The sequence below is a fragment of the Corvus kubaryi genome, unplaced genomic scaffold (genome assembly GCF_017639235.1).
Source record: "Corvus kubaryi isolate FWS band 111438036 unplaced genomic scaffold, C.kubaryi_AGA036_p1.0 137, whole genome shotgun sequence".
In the NCBI taxonomy this organism is placed as follows: Eukaryota; Metazoa; Chordata; class Aves; order Passeriformes; family Corvidae; genus Corvus; species Corvus kubaryi.
The window spans coordinates 18520128-18542776 of NW_024580671.1; the positions used below are offsets into that span (position 1 = coordinate 18520128).

General features: G+C 37.5%; 1 protein-coding gene across 2 annotated transcripts in view; it reads right to left on the reverse strand.

Moving 5' to 3' along the window:
* The window catches only part of TFEC (transcription factor EC), a 92656-nt gene extending 72491 nt beyond the window's left edge, over positions 1-20165 (reverse strand). For both annotated transcript variants that reach the window (XM_042018073.1, XM_042018072.1), the window contains exon 1: positions 19929-20165. In XM_042018073.1, coding sequence (XP_041874007.1) covers positions 19929-20129 — 201 coding nt within the window. In that variant the 5' untranslated portion in view covers positions 20130-20165. The remainder of the gene's footprint in view (positions 1-19928) is intronic.
* Between the last annotated feature and the right edge of the window lie 2484 nt (positions 20166-22649).

Here is a 22649-nt window from a genome sequence, read left to right on the forward strand (position 1 = left end):
TGTGAGATGAAGTATGCACAGGCAAGAGGTCCTTTAAAAAAGCAGTCAGTGAAATAACCAGAAAACAGCAGCCATGGAGAACATGCTCTAATTATTTTCAATTATTATTAGCAGTACATAATTATACAACTATGTAATTATTCTTTTTCAGAGATACCAGTTAGCGTATAACATTGTACTGGAGACTTTATAGTGCTTACTAAAAATTCAGCCCAGGAATGTCATCCTCAAATTACCCTGAACAGATAATACAATGAGTTAAATATGAATGCTGAAGTCCAAGGTATAGAGAAAAAATAAGGTTTTGTAATAATTCTGTTTTAAAAAAATTGGCAGTGTTTTAGCACTTCAGGTGATCTGATCGCTAATCTCCATCTGCAGATAAGAGAAATCCAATATCCTTCAAGCAACCAGGTCAAAAGAACAGTTCAATAATTACAGGAGTCTTACATTAGAATCTGTAAAACACCCAGGAGCATAGGGTAGTTTAGGAAGATTAAAGAAAGAAAGTTTGTTTATAGATTTCATTTTTCTACCACAAGAATCTAAATAAGATTAAGATGGTGACTCTTCCCCTGTACAAAGTCCAAAGAGAAAGTTATTAAACACAGTTCTGTGACACAAGTTATACTTTGCATATATATTCAGAGCCCCTCAAGCTCCATCTTCAGGAGAACGGTGCGCAAAATATTTCTGTTAGTCTAAACAAAATACAATCTCTGACCAGGCATCATAGACTGACCTGTTGACTGGACTAATGCAAAACTCATCATCCATGAATTCATATTTATTAAGCCTTCAGTTTAAACTTGGTTTTCATTAGCTCTGTTAGCAACAAAACTAAAAACCAGAGAGGTCTGTAAAGTAATTTATTTTTCATAGTTGTGTCCATGCAGAATATATGGAACATTCACAGTCCATGACTTGACTTTTTTCTCATTAAATATAGCCTGAACATAAGGTTTTGTCTCATTAATATGAATTTCAGGTAAACCAGGTATCACTTAATTTCTCTTCAAAAAATCATAATTTTTTAACATCTGAAAATTAAGATTGTTTGTACAAATAGGAGAATGTTAACCTAAAGCATATGAGTACTTTACATCAGTGCCGCAAAGTTGGGCTTGCAATACTATAGTCAAAAATTCGACAGGCTAAAACATTCCCAAATAATCATTCCTTAAAAGAGAGGCTTGTGCTAAATCCATAGACTACCAAAATTGGTGTTGTAAAATCCAGCCTCCAAATTCTGAATCCCTTGATAATGCCGAAAATATCACATAAATGGGGGAGTCACCATATATTGTGTTACCAGGAGCTGTGCTGAGGAGCACTTTCACCAGGCAGAGGAAGGTAGGAAGACCTCTGGTCCTCTGGGATCTTACCTCAGAATGTTGCTCACAGAAGACTAGGCACATTCCAGCATGTGACTGCTCTCTCCCACTAGTTTCTCCTCTCTCACTTGAAGAATGCAGCTGGCATTATTACTTACAGTGCTGTTAAACTGAGGCAATATTTGCAGGGGCATCTGACCACACAAGTTGACACCTCACTCTCCAGGAACCCATCACAGCATTTAAACTAGAGATGAAATAACCTATTCTAGGCAAGATAGTGGAGAATTTGCAGTTTTGGTGCACCAGACAATTTCTGTGTGTCAGTATTCTAAATTTCTAAGTATTGCTTTTCTACAGTGAAGAAGCCAATAAAATTTATTTTGTACACAGTCCTAATCTTTAAGGTAGATTTCATTTTTACAGGAATATTTCAGGACTTTCCAGAACCCCCAGCCCCACTCATTTAAGTGATCCCCAGAGCCAAGAATGGCTCTTTATTTCAGAGAACAGACAACTTTCTGTTTTCAGACGTAGCTCCATTTTTTTTTAATGCAGAAAAGTAAAATATGAGCAACAGTATTTAAACAAATATACAACTTCATTATCTGCATTGAATGGCTACTGCTATATTTTCCACTTTTTTCTATATTGCTGGATTTGACATTGAAACTTTTAAAGTTTAAGATGTGCTTTCTGTCAATAAAGTCCTTTAAAGCTGTAAGGCCCTTAAGGAAGTGGTTCGCTATGTCTGTATAATGTTTTGCACACTGGGGTACTGATCAGTTGAACAAACCAGAATTATCCAATAACTTCTGACTACAACCTGTTTCAGTCACAGTAGAGGCTTCTGAAAATGTTCTGTTGCTGAGGTCAATATAAATTCCTTAAAATTTCCACAGGAGCAGTCCTGTGCAAAGGTCTGTCAGAAGTCCCAACTCATGCGTGATAGCTAAGTTTGGAGGTCTTCCAGATTCCTTTCTCTATTTATAAAACAGTATGAAATGTAAATTATTTTCTTCCTGAGTATCAGGAGGAACAGGAACTCATATTATTACAGCTTACAGATTAATATTCAACTCCTACATCAAATAATAAAAGGCCACCAAGAACCATGACATAAGCTGAACTTGAACTAGATGTGGAATACAGCAGGGAACAAAAATAGGGGTTGATTCGCTACAAGAAAAATTGATTTGAGCTTGAAAAAGAGCACAAACAGCAACAAAACTGCTCAGAGAAAAATTAGTTATTCTCAGCTAAATTCCTAACTCTATGTGAAATATATTACCCTGGCAGACTTAAACCTGAGCATCTGAACCCTGTAAGAACTGAACATCATTAAGCTGAAAAACACCTGTTTTTTTGAAGTGGAAACAAGTTAGATCCCTTGTCAGTAATATGATAAATAAAATACATAAAGGGTTCTATCAAACTACTTCTTAATTTCATTTAAAATGCTGCAGTCCAAAGTCAGCTGTGTGTTAAATACAGCAATATTGATTCTGAAATTTGTCACATTAATTCATCTTTCTAGTTTCAGTAACACAATTCAAAAATTGAGCTTTTCCCTTGGGAATTGCATCTTATTTTAGATCCTCTCTCTTTTCTAGTAAGCAGGATATCTTATTTAAAGAGTAGAAGCAGCCTATTGTTCTCATTTTAAATTATTGGTATTAATTAGGAACTTTGCCTGAATAATAAGTACAGGAATGATGATGATAATCATCGTTATCATCATCATCATTAATATGATACATTTTCCATGAACTTTCTGTGCTGCACAGGACTTCAATGAAGTAGATAAGGGACCTCAAGTGTTCAGAGGAAAAGGGTATCTATTTTCAGATGTGGAACATTGTAAGCATAGCTACAAAATACAAAACCTGGTTCAAAATTCAACACACCAGTCAAAACCATTGATTTGTTACACTACCTTAAAAACCTGTGGTATGAAAATAGACACAGAGGATCAGCCTTGAAATGAGTGTGAGCTGAAGAAATATGATAAATAAAATATAGCAGTAGTGTCTCCTGTCATGAGATTTTACATATACACAATATAATTTGAATGTTCATAGGAACAAGCTCTTCTATGAATAGTGAAACCAATACACTGCTGTTTCCTGTAGATTTCTGTTAAATTTCCCTTAAAGCTCTCTCTCCCAAGACTTCAAGTTACCCCATTTTGGACTGTTTTTCGTGATCACTGAACTGCACCTTCCAAGAGGTGATCACTTCTCCTGCCAGGGAAGGGAGGTTTCAGCACACGGGCTCCTGAGCCCACATGAACCTGAGCATCGCCGCTCATCTGCTGCCCTTGCTCATTACCCTGCAGACTCATTAAGAGCTTTCCCATTGCACAGTTTACGTTTTTTTCCCTATCTGCTTGTGGATTTCCAGGACACCTCAAGGCAGTTCTATTGAAACTGGCCTGCAGGATCAAAAACATTGAGATGGAAGGAAATAAAGGTTTATGAGGAGCAAACAGATGGAAACTGCTATCAAAACATGCCACATTTCTTTAGGAAGTTATGCTAAAAATGATCAAATATTGCTGCCTTGGGGAAGCAATGGATATCACTGTGAACCTCCTGGAACACTGCTTCACTCTGAGGCATATTCAAAAGGTTTTTATTTATTGAATACGGAACAACCTAAAGAAGCACTCACCCTATGGGAGATAACAAGAAAATCTGCATTTCCATAGTATACCTCCTTATTAAAACAAAAATCAAATATAGTTACTGAATCTGAGTTTACAGGAATTTTAGGAGGTTTTACCCAAAATCCAGAACTCTCAACTGATTTCAGAGAAGTTACAAAGTCACAATGGTATCCTTTGAATCCCAGAAAAGCTACAAGACCTCACATCTACAACAATATGAAGATGAGACAATACAGAAGGAATAATGCTCCTGCTCTTTCAGCAAATATTATTTTTAAAAAATATTATACTTTCTCATAATGTGAAGAACTCTTGTGAAACAACTCTCCAATTTTAATATTGACTGAAAGGTAAAAAAAGATATGATAGGGAATATAATTTCATTGGGTTTACTATGTAGTAAATAGCACACATTGAAGGTAGAAAAGGATTTAGGCAAGGGCATGTACAGGAGAAAAAATCTGATACAGTAAAACTGATATGAAAAATACTGGAGGGGGGAAAAAATTTAAAACCTTTTGAAAATCAGACCTGAATCAGTCTACACTAAAGCGGATTTCAAGCAGGTGAACAGGAGCTCCAATCTTTCTTATAAGTTTCTGAAGTCTTAGGATTTTCTCAAATTATACCATCAGTGTCTTGTATGATCTAGTTGCTGACTAACATCTAATAACTGAAATTACAGTGACTTGCATACTGAAAGAGATTGAATTAAAAATGTATATTATGTTTGTTGAAGACTTGAAGAGCACCATTTAATATTTCACCTGGACATATTCCTTTTTCAGTGAGTATTTTAGAAATACTTTCTGAAAGAACTAACACACATTATGAACTTAAGAGCCACAGAGTAATCCAGTGAACTGAATCACTGCATACAGCCAACACTGGCAGCAAGGCAGCTGCATAAAAGACAGAATATGCTTATATTTGGAGGAACACCATGGAGCTATAAAGAAAATCCACATTCATCTTCCAACTGTGAAAAAAGTAATTGTAGAAAAAATAATTGGTAGTGTACTTCAGATTAAGTAGATGAATATTGTGTCTCTCACTTTGGAGAGTTTAGGTATTACTGATGAAAAATAGAAATTATATATTCACCTGTTTGCTATATAATTAGGCACTCACTAATTAACTGAAATAATGGAGGCTGCATTTCCTAGTCATGAAGGGGTTTTTGGGAATATGGGCTTAATGTGCCTCATCTAAGCACCTGATCTAAGCACATCTTATCTAAGAGCTTAATTTTTAGTGTCTGTTTTCTAAAACTGTCACCAGTGGGTCAATTATAGTCACTAGCTTTCTTTTTTCAAGTAACAGTGCAAATGTAGTAAACAGTGTATCACAACTACCTCAACAGCAATCATATGCTGCTTGTCTGTTTGATGCTAATTTCTGTAATGAAACTGTTGATCCATTGTGAATAACAAGAGATTGGACTCTTAGGTAGCAGGCATTTGGGACCACAAATACACTGCTCATATGCATATTTATGGTGTTGTATTCAATGGAGTGACAGTGGACCACTCCTCACAGCTTTTGACCTTTATGTACACTTCCAACATACATGTAGAATGACTTTTAAGCAGGTATACCTATGCTTGCAGGGAGTCATATGTATATTTATACATAACGTATACCAAATTATCAGAAAAAAAAAGGGTTGAAAAGAGCCTATGCCTTCTAGTGAATTCTCTTATTGCTATTTTTGAGAATAAAGTCCTCAGAATAAGCCTCATTTCCTCCAAGTCTATGTTCCATAGATAGGGTTTTTAGCATTGTTTTTTTGAATCAATGGGCATAATGCAGAAAAAGATATTTCAATCTGTGGCAGATCATCACATTTTCAGAAGCAATACTGCTGCTATCACAAGAGTGGCCCATTTACCAGAGCACAGCAGTGAGGGAATCACTTCTGAAATGTCATCAGCAGTTCTTTTGGTAGAAACTGTGCTTAAAATAGCCCTGTACACTTGATATAAAGCCTGACTTGATATAAAGATTTCAAATAAGAGCACAGAAAATGTTTGTGTATTTTTTGGGGGGTTTTTCCCTTTATGTGTGTTCAATTTTATTCACAAAGACAGGGCTCGAAAGAGCTGGATTGTCCTGAAGTTTTCTTGCCTCTGGTCTAAAATAATATCTTTCATAGCATGTTTTTTTAATAATGTTTTAAGTAAAAATCAGTGGAGTGTCTGGTCAGACCAAGTCTCTTGAAAGTATCACTAGCTGGAATGCTTTCAAAATGTTTTCACAGCTATTTTTCTATTTGAACATAGAATGATTCTTCATGTAACCCTTAAAATGCTGTTTTTGTAGACTGAAAGTAAAGCTCAATAAAGTCAAACAGCCATCAGTGGGCTTTGAAATTGGTCCCAGCTCTTTAGACTTGCAGGTGGCAATCCTTAACCAGCCTGCAGGGAAGTGATATTTGTTTTACTGCACAACTACTGTAGAAAATTTTTACATTGTGGATACTCCAGACAGTTAACACACAACATCTAACATGAAATATTTTGTGTTAGATATCAGAAGACATCACATTAACAGTTCATCTTGTCCTACTTCTACCAGTGGTCAGCATGAGAGGAGCAGAAGGCTGTAAGGCGAGCATAAATTCAGGCAGGTCATAAAGTTGTCTATATCACTATCCTAAAATAAGCTTTGGCATCTCACAGAGCAGTATATGTTGTAATAGGTGCTGATCCTGCTGTGAAAGGATCAAATGCACATTACTGACTTGAAGGGGAGAAAAGACTTCATGCTTCACTTGGCTATAAGAGAAGTGGACTCAGTCTCTAGAGGAAGATCATCTGGATTGCAAGAATAGCTCAGTGGTTACCTGTTACACAAAGACATTAAAGACTCAGGTGCAATTTCCTACCTGAACTTGAGTCCCTGGATAATTTTGAGCATTCATCACAAGCGACATTCATCTCTAAGAGGTAATTTTCTAGTCTACATTATGAAAAAGTCTGTCTTTTGGACAATAGCAAGAGAAAGGACCTCCAGAAAGAGAATCACTTTCAGATACCCCTGAGAGACTTCATACAAAAGCAGGACTTTTTTTTCTTATTCTTTTCATTCCTCTGGACGTGCTCCTCTTTTATGGTTCACCACAGAAGGAGACATGGGCAACTAACTTTAATTAGATGCCTATTATTTACATGACTAAAAAGTTGGATCCATGCAGGCATTTATGGAAGCTAAACCTTATACTACGAGGAAATGAATTTGTGTCTCTGCATCTTAAATTTTTACCTGCAACATGTGACACCTTCCTCACAGTGGGACTGTGGGGGGTGAAACGTTAAAATTTATATGATACCATCAAAATGTCAGTGGAGGCCAGAAAATTGCTTAACATAAATATATAGAAGAGGATCCTGGAATCAATGACCACCAACCCCCAAAATGCATGAACTGAATGCTTGTATTCAAATCTTGTTGGCATCTTTACTAACTAAAGAAAAAATCTAGAGAGGGAAGTAATCTTGGAGTTTGAATGAACTAGATGATACTTCAAGTACTAAGTATTAAATATATTTTAATTATCAATATTATCACTTAAGTGAAAAATCACGTTTTTTAGTAGTACAAAGTGGATGACATTGCTTATCTGTTTTCAGTTCCATTGAATTTTTCAACGCAAAATTTTCTCTAAGTCAGTTGGGGGTTGTAGTAGCAACAGGTTTTTTTCATCCTCTAAGTGTTAGATACCATAGCTTATCTCAAGACCTAATGCAATCTACTTTTTAATTATTCACACCCTTTATTCTGTAACTATAGTCTGCCTCTTTCAATACTAAAAAGGCAGGACACAGTTCAATTATTTGTGGTCCAGATATGAACAAAATGTGGAAGTTGCTCTTTAGAAGTACATCTATGATTTGTAACAGCACTAATAAAAGTTATAAGCTTATATTTATCATGTAGTTCCAGCCCAGTATTAGTTTAATAATCTTTTGGGAAAAAAAAAAAATGAAGCCTTTTGTTTTCTTCAGAAAGCAATTGAGTTTTCTTCTGCATAAAGAATTGGCTACAACTACAATTGTGTCAATGAGCCTCACAAAGTTACCAGGCCTTCATGGATCCACTTTTGTTCTGAACTTTCAAGGCCTTTGAATGCAACAAACTCTGAAGAAAATTAATATAAAACATTAAGGGAAAAATTTGCAAATAAATAAAGATTTGATAATCTGTGCATTTGTCTGAAATCATAGTATACAGAGCAAGTGTTTAAATCAAATATCTCACTTTGGAACCAGATTTTGCTACCATTGCTAGTTATACATTTTGGCCAAATGGCCTGTTTAGACTATCTTCAATATTCATATGATGAAAAACTCTTTCAATAGAAAAAATAATCAATTGTTATCATATTTTGTCACCTCTAACGTAAAGTGAGTGGTGGAAATGCTGTATTTCAAGATGTGTCTGCTTTGCTCTGATGCTTTCAGTGTTTTTCTCCCTAATTTTTCATCAGTTCTTTGCTTTCTTTCTATGTTTTGATCTCTTTGCTTGTTTACTCTGACTTCCAACATTACCTCATCATTTTTCTTCCTCTCAAGCACCTTTTTTCCATGGTTTTTGTGATATTTCAACAAGATACAGTTCTGAAATTATTCCTGCATTCTGGGCTCCATCCAGTTTGATCTCAAATGACTGATTATAGCAGTTCCAAGGGTATAATAGTGAACATGCTTTATGGGTGTGATTAAAGCCAGAGCCTCTAATTCCCAATGCATGAAACTCAGAAAAATAGACAAAATAAAACTTGGAGAAATTCTCCATTAACTGGTGTTCGACATACTTTTTAGTCAGGGGTAAAAATTATTTCCAAAGCCACCAAGTCAGTGGCCATTTTTCTTTTAATTTCTTTGACCTTTGAAAAAAATTCACCTTTTGTGTCTTTGAACAAATGTACAAGTAAATGTACTTGATTAGGGATCTGATATCAAAGGGGTGGTCTTTGTCCTGGGTGGTCTTTGCCCTTATTTTCCGTCATAAGCAATTAATCCATCATTGTGTGCATATCTTATGAGATATTCTGCTTTAAAAGCACAGCAATTTAAAAAGTACTCAAATTGAAAACATCATCTAAAATTGCAGTTATCTGCAACAGGCTAAATGGAAGATTTGGAACAAAATAGCTCCTGGGTTAGAATCTTGTATACTGTATTAGCCTTGAGCAAAATTTTACAGTGCAGGTACTTAACCTACAAGGAAAATTTCATAATGGGAATACTGAGAGACCTGTAGCTATAACCAGTACTACTGGGCCCCAGTATAATATTTCATTTGCGTTTCTACAAAGCAATTTTTGCCAATCTTGCTGCATGAATGAAAAATCTCATCCCATAGTCTCCAATTCACTACCCTCATGAACTCATGAAAAGGTCTTTTAACCACAGCTGTGATTTTCAAGTGGAAATAATAAAATGGCAAGAGTTAAATATTAATATTCAGTTCTTGCACTGTGCCTTTCTTTGATACCAATTACAACTTGAACTTCACCTAACTCAAAAAGACTGCAGACTTCTCTCAATTAGCAGTAATAGGATTAATACATAGCTTTGGAATTGAAGATTTAAATAGCAAAAAAAAAAAAAACTTGGCAAATGTACACATGTACCAAATTAATCTCAAAATAAATATGCAGCCTTGGGTGAAATAAGTGGAATGTGGAATGCTAGAGATGTGGGGGTTATTGTGGTTTTTCTGCTCCCTTGACAACCTCTGCAGGTAGCATTTCTTTGAAAACTATCATGGCTGTAGAATAAGAGTACCTTTTAGTCCTAATGTTTATGGACCCTAGAAAGTTGCTGCCATTCAGAACAGGTAGTCTCCTTTGTAGAGCACCAAAGCTATTTCTGTTTATCACACTTTTCTCCATTACCAATTTCTATGGTTCTCAGCTTTGTGAGTTTTAAGCAATCTCACAGATGCAAATTATTGCATTCAAATAGCTGTCTCCTGAGAAAGGATAAAATATTAGGTAAAAAGTGCTAGGTGGACCAAAGTGTTTCTATACTACAGAAGTGAAGAGCATGCAACTGATTTTTGTGGAAGATAATTCTTGTGTCTCTTTACTCATGCTGAGTTGTTTGTGGTTTATTTCGTATTTGCATTTGATGAGCAACGAATGACTTCATTTTCCCTGCATTTTGAGTAACTGCCTATACATTGTATGATACAATGGCCCAAACTGAGGATGACTCTGTTTTAAGGTGTACCTTTGACTTCTGAAAAAAAAATTGTAATATCCTAAAGTTCCTTGTCAAATCAAAAAATGCTGACATCAGTTATAAAGAGCTGTTTGTATTCTTTTCTCAGAGGAAAATATGAGATACTTAATCATGTTTTACTGATCAAAGCTCATACAGCAGAACATCTGAAGTGTAACTAAACCAATACAGAACCAGCTGTGAGTCAGGACAGATGGAAGTGACAAGTTTAGTTTTTTATTTCCTTCCAACTAGTGGAGAAATCAAGACCAAAGTTGACCACAGGTTTCTGTTGACAATAACTTCTGTTGACAATGTGCTTCATTTCTGGAAAAATGCATTTCAGGAAATATCAGAGAATGACTAAGGGCCCTTTCTCAAAATAGTAGAGGAAGATGCCACAGAGATCTGGAAATTAGCATCAGTTTTTGCACATTTCAAAAATCTGGCCCTAATATTATGACTGATAACAAAAAAAGAAAAGGAAGAGTAGTACCTTCTTGGGTAAAGCTGATCACGAAGGAGGTTTGCTTTATATTTAAGTTCACTAAGAAAAAATTTTCCTGGGAGTGGATATAGAAGCATTGCCTCATTATGAGGAAAGACAGTGTAGTCAAGATCACAACAGAGATTACCAAGAGTTTAGAAGAAGTCTGACAGTGAAAGAAGCAGAAGCACCATGATGGAAAAAGTGTGAGATCTCTTAAAACCTATTGGTGTCAGCCTCTCTTGTTTTACTGGACTTGCAGGATCTATCACAGATAAATCGTGACATCTTGACACTATTACAATCATATTTCAGTTTAATTTCAAAAACCTGTAGAAGCTATATGGACCTTCCCTTCACTTCAATATGTTTGCCTCTCACTCCAACAAAAGAACTTAACCCAAAATCAATTGATCTACACATTTTAAGGATTCAATATTTAACTTGTAGCTCAAATTTTTAATGTCTTGCCTCTGAAAAAATATTACTTTCTCAAGTTTTGAAGTGCTGGTCTCCACCAGTTCTAGACCTTTGCTCAGAAAGAAATAATGTATAGAAGCTAATTCACTTAGAGTATAGTTATTAATTAACCTAATCTTGTTTGGTACTGCTCAGAAAATAGGATCATCTGCCTCATGGTAAAAATACAGTGAACTTTGGGAGATGGCTGGAAACAGTCTTGAAAAAATGCATGAGATGCACTGGGACCGTTGCAGGGCTAGTAAATGGCAGCTGAGATTAGCAAAATTCTCCCTCTACACAGATGGATCACAACACAGCCCAGAGGTCTCCAGCATACCCAAAATAAAAATCTCGCTAAATTCTTCCTAGAGTTTGATTTAAAATGTCCCTAATTTCCTCTTTATAAAGCAGAGAATCACCTAATACCTTTTTCTGATCTGTCCAGATACAGAAATGGCCAACACATGAAAAATATGGACTGTAGAAGTTGAGCTGGACAGAATTGAAACCAGTAAATTGCACTTTGGTGAGGAGCAGAGAAAGATGGGATGAATGCACAGGCTCTAGTCATTTAGAGATGGTTGTCATTCTTTATGAAGATTAAGGACTTGTAACTTTGCATTCCTATAGTAATCCAAAGGCCAGCCGTTGTACAAGCTGCCAGGGTATGGGCTTCCAGACACTGCACTTTTCATCAGAGCCTTGAGCAAAATGAACTCCCATTTCTACACTGTATTTTTCTGGCTTTACTCGGTTAACATTACATGGCAGAAATGAAAAACTGATTTCAAATTTCTCTAGAAAACATTTGAGAACAAAAAGAATAATGAGCAGAGTTGAAGAGGACTCTCGCATGCAGTGGCCATTTTACTTGTATATTGAAAGAATATAACTACATGAATCCTTTTCAAACTAAGAAAACTGAGAGTAAAAGATAAGATTCATGCACATATGATTTGCTTAAGAAGATCTACACACGTTTCAGAGCAAATGAAGTAAAGGTCACAGAATAGTGCATGAGGGTTTTTTTCATTTTTAGTATCTTCATATTGCTGAAAACAAAACAAATAATCCTGATTTTTCTAGGGAGGTAAGGGAACCATAAACATTACAGGGAATTTTAGCCTAGCATCCAATGATTTACGTAATTTTTTATAAAATTCAGAGTTGGTTTGAAGCCACAAGTAGATCAACTGTTTTTAAAATTATAACTTTTTCCCTGTTATGTCCAGGTCTGATCTATGCCATCAGATTCTCACTTCTATGACTAATATAAAATTCAGACACAATTTCCATTTAAAAAGGAAACTATTTCTGCCATGTCTTCTTCCCTTATTTTTTAACTCTGTGACAATTCTGATATCCAAAGTGGCAACTAATTGCCTTGACAATTAAATGGTATTGCCACAGCACAGCCTTTATGCATTTGTCCTAATAAATGTCAGATGAAGCTCAACTGCTCACTTCAGCAGATGATAATTTAAACTGAATACTACCAGCTATTCAGAGAGAGAATTTTTTGCTTTAAATAAGATTAATCTCAGAAATTAAGCATGGGATTCCCTCTTATAAAAAAGGCCATTGGTTATTCATTAAATCTGAATTACTGATTTAACAAACACTTGTATAAGAATCATTAACATTATCTGTTATGTAATTACTAACGTAGTGTATAATACTTAATATCTCAACAGTCAGGTCTCTTCAAAATTCAATTACTATAGCACTTGTCATAGAGACTAGAACTGCTCTTTCAAAGCTCCTTTTTTCCCTAGTGACCCTTTACCATGACTACTTCTTCTTTGGCTGCCATTTGTCAGTTCAGGAATAGTATGACTGTCAAGTCAAGTGTAGATTTATACTGGAATCCTAACTCCCATCATGGTCCTCACCTTTCCACTGAAGTCAGTAGGAAGCTGGGAATCCTGTTACGCTTTTAATCCAGGGCCAGCATTTTAAAAAATGCTGATCTTCTTTGCAAGTCTGTGGAGCTTCTCTCTGCTGCTGGAGACAAGAAAGAGAGTCTCCTTTCATTAACACTGGAAAAGCCTGAACACCCTCAAGGTAGAGACAGCAGCCCTTGCACTCTTGTTCTCTACTCTACAACTGTAAAGTCTTTGCTAATTCTGTTTGGGAGCTGTTCATATTCTTCATGGGAAAAAAAACTTATCTCTTGCTAACGGGTTCCTCCCCCATTTGCACCACCCATTTTGAAATACGCATTGAGCAGCACATGGTTGTAAAAAGACAAGTTTTACAGGACCCTCTCAAGCTATAATTTTGTTCATAAAATTGATATGATTAGGAATGGTGGTGGACACTGAGCCCAGATGTCGTAGAAGAGTTCACGTTTTCGTCATTGAAGCCTTCAACAACTAGAGGAATGCAGCTGTTCGCAAAATGCTGATTATGAATTGTCCCAGAACCCTGTAACTTCCAAGCCTCAGTGAGGGACACCACCCATAGGCATAGGCTAAAACTGTGCCAGGAACTGTCCTAACAGTATGACTGCCTGGATATGTCCTAGACAAAGTTAAATGTACAAGTGTGGATAAACAGCTCACTACTGCTCAGAGTTCTGAGCTGAGAATACATGGGAAGAAATCAGGACATCCTATGATTAAACCATCATAGAGACTGGTTTTCTTCTTCCACAGTTTGCCTCCTTCATATCAAGAATCACAGTAGACTTTAAAATGAACCACCCTTACAGCAGACAGCTTCAAGTCTTTAAAAGATCGCTACCTGTGATTCTAATTTTGAGACAAAAATCAAATTTTGATTCAGCATCAATGCTCTCTTCAACTACTGAAGGCCATGGACCTGCTGAACTTACTCCTTGAGTAGCAGTGACATCAGTGTTTTCCATACCATGGGAATTATCACACAGAAGTAGGTCAACAGCTGTGCTCAGATGTGTAGAGGTTTGTGCAAGAATAGACATAGCAAAAATAAAAATGCCTAAAAAAATGAAAAAAAAAAAGATGAGATGTATGGGGAAAGAATAGAGACTATGGACTTAAGACACTGTAAGTTTAAAAAGATGAAGTCTGTTAAGTCTGGAAAAGAGAAGAAAAGAAGATATACAAAAGTCTACAAAATAATGAGTGAGCCTGAGGATCTTACACAAATCTCTCTCTATTTATTTCCCAGGTACTCATATCTTTTGGTCTCCATTCTGCTCCTTGTCTTTCCAGATATTCCAAAATGCATTTTGCTCTCTTTCCCACTTCCCTTTTCCCTCTTATTTATGAACCCCTTCACATAATTTTCCACCGTTCCTCTTTTCTATATACTTCTCATGATAGTAATACTAATACAAAATCCAAGTATTTTCTTAATATTAATAAGTATTATGTTAAAAAATAAAAATATTATAGTGCATAGAACTAAAAAGTAAAGTATTTTAAGTGACTGCCATGAAACAATCTGCAGATACAGACAGCCCTGCTGCTACAACCTGCTTCAGCAAACAGCCTAGGAAGACTTAAAGCATAACAACCTCAACTACTTTACATATGGTAATTTAACATAAAATTAAATTTTAACCCTCAAGCATCATCTCATAAGCTAATTTGAAGCAGAATCAAGAAGCTTTGAGAATCCCATACTTTCTCTGAAGCAAAAAACATAGAGGTGGAATTTATTTGAGTGTTTTTATGACAAAATGCAGATGCCTACATCCAAGCTAATTATCTAGACTTTTTTTTACAGTCAACAGGGAGAAAAATATCACTTTGAGGGTGAAATCCATCTTACTTAAAGTACATGCCCAGGATAAGCCAGGTAAATTGGATCTTAAATGGATCTGCTTGCCCCATTGGCTACAAAAATTGCTAAGGCATCTAGTTCAGATGCAGACACCTGTTTCGGAGATAGGGGAGAGCCCAGTGAAGGTATTATGAAACATATTATTAAGCTTTATGGACAGCTGATCTATTCTAGCTTAAGTATTCTTGTGTTTCTGTGTGCTGCTGCTATATCATTTACACAGCAGTTGTGTTCTGGAGCAAAGCCCTTTAATGGTATTAGAGAGCCTATAGAGGCAGATGGAATAGATATGTGGTGCTGAAAGGGTTCTTCTTGGACAGAGAGTGCATTTTCATGCTTTTAAACGATATGTTTTTGCAGGAGCACTAAGACACTGCCATTATGTTTGCCCTTTCACACTGTCTCCTAATCTGTCAAAAATCCATCAAATTATTTGCCAATCCACCAAAAAACATATCAGCTTAAGAAAGTGTTTGCATTGTTGTAGGAAGATTGGGAGTTGCTGCAATCAACAAAGGACATCTAAAAAAGAAACTGGAAAGATGCCAGTGTAGCAGACACTGCGTAAATGAGATTCCCTTTTTGGGAGATATAAGGCAGGCAGCCCAGGACATTAAAGGTATTTGTAATTTTCAGAATGATTTTAAAAAGCCATGACTTCCCTCCTAGCAATGTCTGTACAGAACCTGTTCTGTCTTTAAATAAAAATTTGCCCACAGAAAGGTTTCAAAAGAGAAAGTATTAAAATTAAGTCCCAGCAGCATAAAACAAATTATTTCCAAAAGAAATATAGCCATTAATAGACAGACATGTTTGTGAGAAGCTTATCTTCAAGCTTCCTTAGTGTCCCAGGTTGCTGCAACAATATTATTCTTCCTAGTCACTCATACAGAAAATCATAGTAGAGTGGGGATTTTAAAGTGGTTAACAGGCAGCTCTTAAGCAGAGCATTTCCCAGGATATGGAGTCAAGCATTACTCTTATGTAATTACTCGTTACTCAGGTGCCTGAAATCAGCTTCCAATAACTGCCCACAGCAATCCTTCGCTGTGTTTGTTGGAGAACATCTTCTCAGTGTTTTGGTATCTCTTAGCTGTTGAGGAATTTTTCTGCAGGTTGCCTTTAAATTTCATTTTGCACTAGTTAAACAGATAATGCTCCCCAAATCTTTCATGGTAATTTAGATCTTTTTTATATTTTAATGATTTACTGCTCTCTGGTTAGTCCTCACCTTCCCACCAGTTTCCTACTGGATCTGTGGTGGTATGAAAGGACGCAATGGTCAGACCAGCCCCAAATACACAGCTAAATCAGTATCCCTAGTCCTACTCGATGATTATTTATTTATTTATATGCATTTTCGATATAGAAATTTGATTTATTATTTTGCTGCGATTTTTCTCACTTCCAATTGATCAAGGTCTCTGACTCATGTCTTTGACAAACTTACAGGTTTCCATCATAAAGAGTCACAAGAAGAAAAGAGGAAATGTCCTCAAGTTGCTCCAGGGGAGATTTAGATTGGGTATCAGGACAAATTTCTTTGCAGAAAGTGTTCTCAAGCACTGCAACAGACTGCCCAGGGAAGTGGCAGTCACCATTCCTGGAGGTGTCTAAAAAGGATGGAGGTGTGGCACTTAGGTGCAGGGTTTAGTGGTGGACTTGGCAGTGTTAGGTTACCTGTGCAGTTGATGTTCTTTAAGGTCTTTTCCAACCTAAACTGTTCTATTATGTTCCATTTTATTCTATCTTGTTTGTTTGTTTTAACTGATTGCTTCAAGAATAAAAGATACTAAAATTTCCACCAAAATTAATATTTGACAAAAACCACCCCTAGAGAAAATAAATTTTCCTTCAAAGAGTGTTTCTAGTCAGTATTTAAGCTGAACTTTCACTAATATACTGGAACACTCCTGAGAAAAGGGCAGCAGGGTGTAAACAGACAGAAGAGGAACCTGGCCTTTGCCCAGTGACTGATGGATGGCATTCCTCATAACATGTTGCCCTTCACCTTATCAGTCATTTGTTCAAGAGCTAAAGTCACACTTTTTGAGTTACAAATGGAATCCTACTTTCATCTGGGTTTTCTTTCAAAATCTTCAATCGGGATGTTTGCTAAAGCCCAAGCTTCTTACTTTATAGAGCTTACAAATACTGCAGGGGAAAATCTGGTAGCTCTTTTACTGCCTTGGATATTTCCATAGGCTAACCTGCCTTCCTGGAGAGCATAGGTAACTTCCCTTGATCAGCACAGAAATTAATCTGAATTAAGATTTTGTGTCTCAAAAAGAGGTCTCAGACTTCAAACTCTTTGTTGGGCCTTTGCTGTAGTTTTGTTCTGGTTTTTTTTTTTCTAAAGTACCAAACTAACCTTTCTTGCTACTTCCCAAATCCTTGATCTCAGTGTTCTCAATGGCATTCTGTGGTAACACCATTCACTCAAGATGGATTCCCCACTAGTACTCACTCTGGGAAATGAAAAACAACTTTAAGATGTTTATCACTTGACTGCCATGCAAACATGCTACATCTGGGAACACCAGAACTTCTGTGCCAAGAAAATTTGAGACTTGCTGAAAGATATAAAACTCCATCCTTACCTGCTGTTAACCCCAACATGTCACTTTACATGTTTTTGCCCCTCAGAGATTTATAATTCCTCCATTCTTCTCAACAAATCTTTCTTCTCATTCCAGACAGACAGCAAAGGCTTTTCTGAGAAACCTCCAGCAGAAAATTTACAGAATAGTAAATCTTGCTATAGGGCAATGACGCTGCATCCTTAACGGCATACTGGCACCCCACAAAGGTGAAAAGGAATCATGTCTAGAAGTCAACCTATCTATAGGTATATAACTTGAAACACTTCTACTTAATTATGGATTGAGCACAATTTCTTGTCTAAATCCTTAAACCTGCCATAAAAAATTCCACCAGCCTCCTGATCTTTGAGATCTTCTGGAGATATTGCTTCCTTTTCGCCCGCAATTTAGGCACAGGAATATTTTTGGATTTCTCTTTTTTTTTTTCTTCTAGTCTTTCTCTTCAGTAATATATGACTTTCCAGATCTTCTTTACTTTTATTTCTTTATCTCTTTCTCTCATCTTATTTGTTTTCTCACCACTTTTTCTCAGCCCTTCCAGTTTCTACCTCCTATGTCTTTCACCATTTCTCTCTTCTATTCCCCCTTGCTTTAACTTTCTTCAGCCCCCTTTTCTCCACCTTTTCCCACTTCTGTTTGCATTGTGATTTCCAACCTGCAAAGAAGTGCTATCCCCACAGGCTCTTCATCACCCTTTGATCACCCTCTAGCCTCTGCAAGCAAACGCCTCCAGAAGTTCCACCTGCTACAGTTGACCCAGAGACTCCAAAGAGGTTGAGAGGGACTTGCCTTGCAGCAGGAGCTAGAGGGTTAGCACTGCCCTGAAAGGGGAAACAGAGAGGGTCAGTTTGCCAAAGCAGAGAGATTGGCAAGAAGACATGGTGCCAGGCACAGGATGCCTCATTCATGTTCCCCCAATTAAAGCAGCCTGTAGGGTAAGTAGCATGCCACTGTAGTGCACTGGTGTACTGACCCCTCCGAGTGCTTGTTAGTGCTCACCATACTCAGCATTTCCTCTCCCTGATTGATAGCATGATACGTGTGTGTATGGCAGAGAGCAGATTCATTACAGCACATTAGCCAGACAGGCAGGCAAATGCCCACAGGGGCAGAAAATCTGTAAGGAATAAATAAAAACTTTATTATTTTTCTAAAACTTCTTTTCCCCAGGCTACAGTGAGGAATACTGGAGGAACAGGAGAGTGGAGAGAGCCCAGAAGAGAAAGGGAGTGGTGAGAACTGGAGGGAAAGTTTATTAGCAGTCAAAGAAAGGTTTAAAATATTCATTGTTGGATTCAGAGTTTGGATAGTAGCTGAATCTCTATTTATAATTTTTTTTGGTCCCACTGTTAAATAGGAAAGAAAGGTTCAGTGCATCAGATACCAAGTTATCAGAACATTCCTGATGTAACATGTTTGAAATGTCTGAAATCTGGCTGCTCCACTTACTGAAATTTATCATCCCTCAGTTTTAAAAATGAAAAACAAACTAGTACCAGCCTTTATCAACAGCTGCCACCATGTGGTATTTGAAATACCACAGTTACTTCCAAATAGAAAGAAATATGGTGGCATCATCTCACATGTTCAGTGACGAGTTTTAAGCATCACTTGGTAACTCACAGCTCATAAGAGGTGATGTGGTTGAGGGGCAGCTCTGCACCCCTGCATACACTCTGCTAAGGCCAACGAGTAGATAGCCTCTGCAAAACTGTCCTGGACACCATAGCCACCTGCCAAACCACTTGCCCATCATTCATCCTTGGAGATGGGGGACCAGACCACAGTCCAGAACTGCCCCAGGCTGTCAAAAACAGTGCATAAAAAAGTGTATTCCCAAATAGCTGGTGCCAAAACCTTTTCTGCCAGGCACAGATTTACCAGGTTGCAGCATCCTCTCTCCCCCTGTCATAAGAGGCTGCCTGCTCTGACACAGGGCAAGAAAGCAAACACAGAGCTGCTGAGCCCTGTTCTCACTGCCCTCTGGCTGGACCTTAGCCCGGCTGCTGCCTGGAAATACGTTGTGTTGTGGAAAGAAAACTCCAGAGATATTCCTCTATCCAAAAGGAAGATAGAGTGTGAATTGTCAGCCCTGGACCACTAGAGAGTTGATCCAAAGATTAATGATTCAAAGAACATGTTTTGAGGCAGCACAGGGACTAGACCTAGTTAGTTTAATACCTTGGTATTTGCTTGCTTGAGCCCTATTTATTTTTTAGAACATGTTAGTTCCAGCAGCTTCATCCTCACCTCTCTCCTGATTTCACTTAGCTGCACTCCCAAATGAGCTGTGTTACAATTAAGAGTATTTTTCAGCAGAAAACACAGCATTCTGAAATCTGCTTTGTAAATATCTGTTGGTAATATTCATACCTCTGAGATTGCTGGAGCTTTGTCTGATGAAAACTGTGTTCCCATTGGAAAAAATCCATTGAACGCAGGATACTGTGAAACTGGCATATGACACTGTGCATAATGTGCATGGGCTTCTTCTCGAGGGTGCTTGTCTGGCCACTTTTGATCCTGTAGCTTTCCTCTGAGCTGAAACTGTAGTCCAGTAAGTGCCTGTAGCATTGCTTTATTTCTTCCCTTCCCACTATGCGCAGAGCTGAAAGAATCACTATAAAACACACACACAAAATAGAAGCAGCAATTTAATTTCTTGAACAATGTACCTCTACCATTAAAGAAAACAAAACAAAACTTCAGTATAAACCCAAATTAATATTATGGTTATAGGGCACCCATAAGGACACAATCCCTGACATAGTAGCAAGAAAAAAAAAAAAAAAAGATGAGAAGAAACAGTTGGCATTCAGTTAACAATCATGTTTGGAGGTTTGTGACTGACTTTGTTATTCCAAGGGAAGCCAGGTACCAGGCTCTTGGGATTAGGTACAAAGGCAAGAAAAAAGTGGACACGTATGAATCTCAAAGGTGACTGCTGGGTTAATAAAACAGTCTGTTTTCTGTTCACCCACTCTTCCTCTCAGTGTGCAAGTACATTAAAATATGTCAAAAGGAAAGCCATTTGCTGGGGAAAAATAATTCAGCTAAAAGTCAAAATTTCCAGCTGGTGTGTTGCCTTGGTGTGTGCAAGTGCGCTAACAAAGTGACCCACACATCTCACTGGATGAAAGTTGGTATCCTCATTAAAGTAGAAACAAACACTTGAAAACAGGAACAACTGCCAGTTAAAAAAAGGACCACAATTGAAATGAGAAGCCTTCATTTTTCTCCATTCTGTTTCCTACTTGCTCTATAGCAGATACTATATCTATATATATATAAGTAATTGCTTGAAAAGTAATGAAAGCAAAACTGATTTTGTATGCAGTAACCATTCCCATTTGCTGGAGGAATTGTGTTGCTAACAACCATCCACATTATTGTTGTGTGTTTAGAAGAAGAAATATTTTCACAGTCCAGTTTCTGAACTGCCACATACAACACAAGGGCTGGTTCCTGCAAAGAGTCACCCTTTCAAAAGTGAGTAGCTCTGGAGAAGAAAACCTTATATCAGAATTGCTCACACTAGAAAGTGTTTGTAGGATCAACCTCCAACCCTTTAAAATAAAAGCACATTTATAGTCGTGTATATTGCCTTTGCCCCCAGGAAACACAATGAGTCCTGAACACAATCACTAATTCCCTGCAGTGTGAACATTTTATGTAATATGAACAGCACGAGATATTAGATCTCCTGTTCCTTGGCCCAAGCCCTGACAGAAAGCACTATTAGATAAACAGAAAGCAAAATGAGGGAAGTGGTACACCACAGTGTGAGCAGCCTTTTGTTTATTGATGACATGATTTACCCTGGAGTTGAAAAGAAAAAGAAAAAAAAGAAGTAAAGAAGTATTCTAAAATCTCTAATGACTGCAGCAGAGTTTATTATGATGAACCACAGAACTCCTTCATGGGTGAGTTTGGAAAGACCTCTGGGGATCATCTAGTCCAACTGCCCAGCTCAAAGCAGGATCAGCTATGTTGCTCAGGGCCATGTTGATTTTTAAATATCATCGAGGACAGAGATTACACAACCTCCCCAAGCAAACTATTCCAGTGTTTGATCATGCATACACTAAAAAAATAATTTTCTTATGAGGAATTAAAATTTCTCCCATTTCAGTTTGTGCCTATTGCCTCTTGGGCTACCATTAGGCACCACTCAGATGCCAGCTTCACCTTTTTTCCTCCCAATCCAGTAGGTGTTTCTACACATGAAGGTCATCCTGAGCCTTCTGTTCTCCAGGCTGAACAGTGGTAGCTCTCTCACCCTCTCATAACTCACAAATTCCCAGCCCTTCAGCGTCTTTGTGGCCCCTTGCTGGACTGACTCCAGTACATCCAGGTCCCTTTCATGTTAGGCAGTTCAGAACCAGACCCAGCACTCCAGCTGCAGCCTCTCCAGTGCTGAGGAGAGGAAAAGGATCACCCTCAATGCAGTTATGTGGTGTGGTTTCTCATGCACCCAAGGAGAGGCTGTTGCACTTTCTTGTTGAAAGGGTGTGCTGTGGGCTCATAGTCCACCAGAGTCTCCAGTGCCTTCCCTGCATAGCTGCTTCCCAGATAGCCAGCCCAGCCTGCACTAGTTCATGCAGTTATTCCTCCCCAGGAGCACAATTTGACATTTAATTTTATTGAATTTCTTGAGATTTCTGTCACCCCATTTCTCTGGATGGTCTCTCTGAAGAGCAGCACAGTCATCTGTTATAGCAACCAGTCCTCCTGATTCTCTGTTGTCTGCAAAATTGAACTCTGTCAGACCATCTAGCTTATGAATGTAGATTTTAAGTAATATTGGACTCAGTACTGAGCCCTGAGGAGCACCACTAGTTACTGGTCTCCAGGCAGCCTTTGCAATGCTGATCACAGCACTTTAAGCTCAGCAGTTCAGCCAGTTTTCAATTTACTTCACCATTTACTGTCTAGTTAAAAATTTGTCAGTTTGTCTATGATGTTGTAGGAGACAGCTTCAAAAGCTTTATGAAAGTCAAGGTACCAGCTCATCATCTCACTATAGAAACCTATCAGCTTGATTGTGCATGATTTTTCTATTTCTTTAGTCTTCATTTCGCTGTTGATCTATCT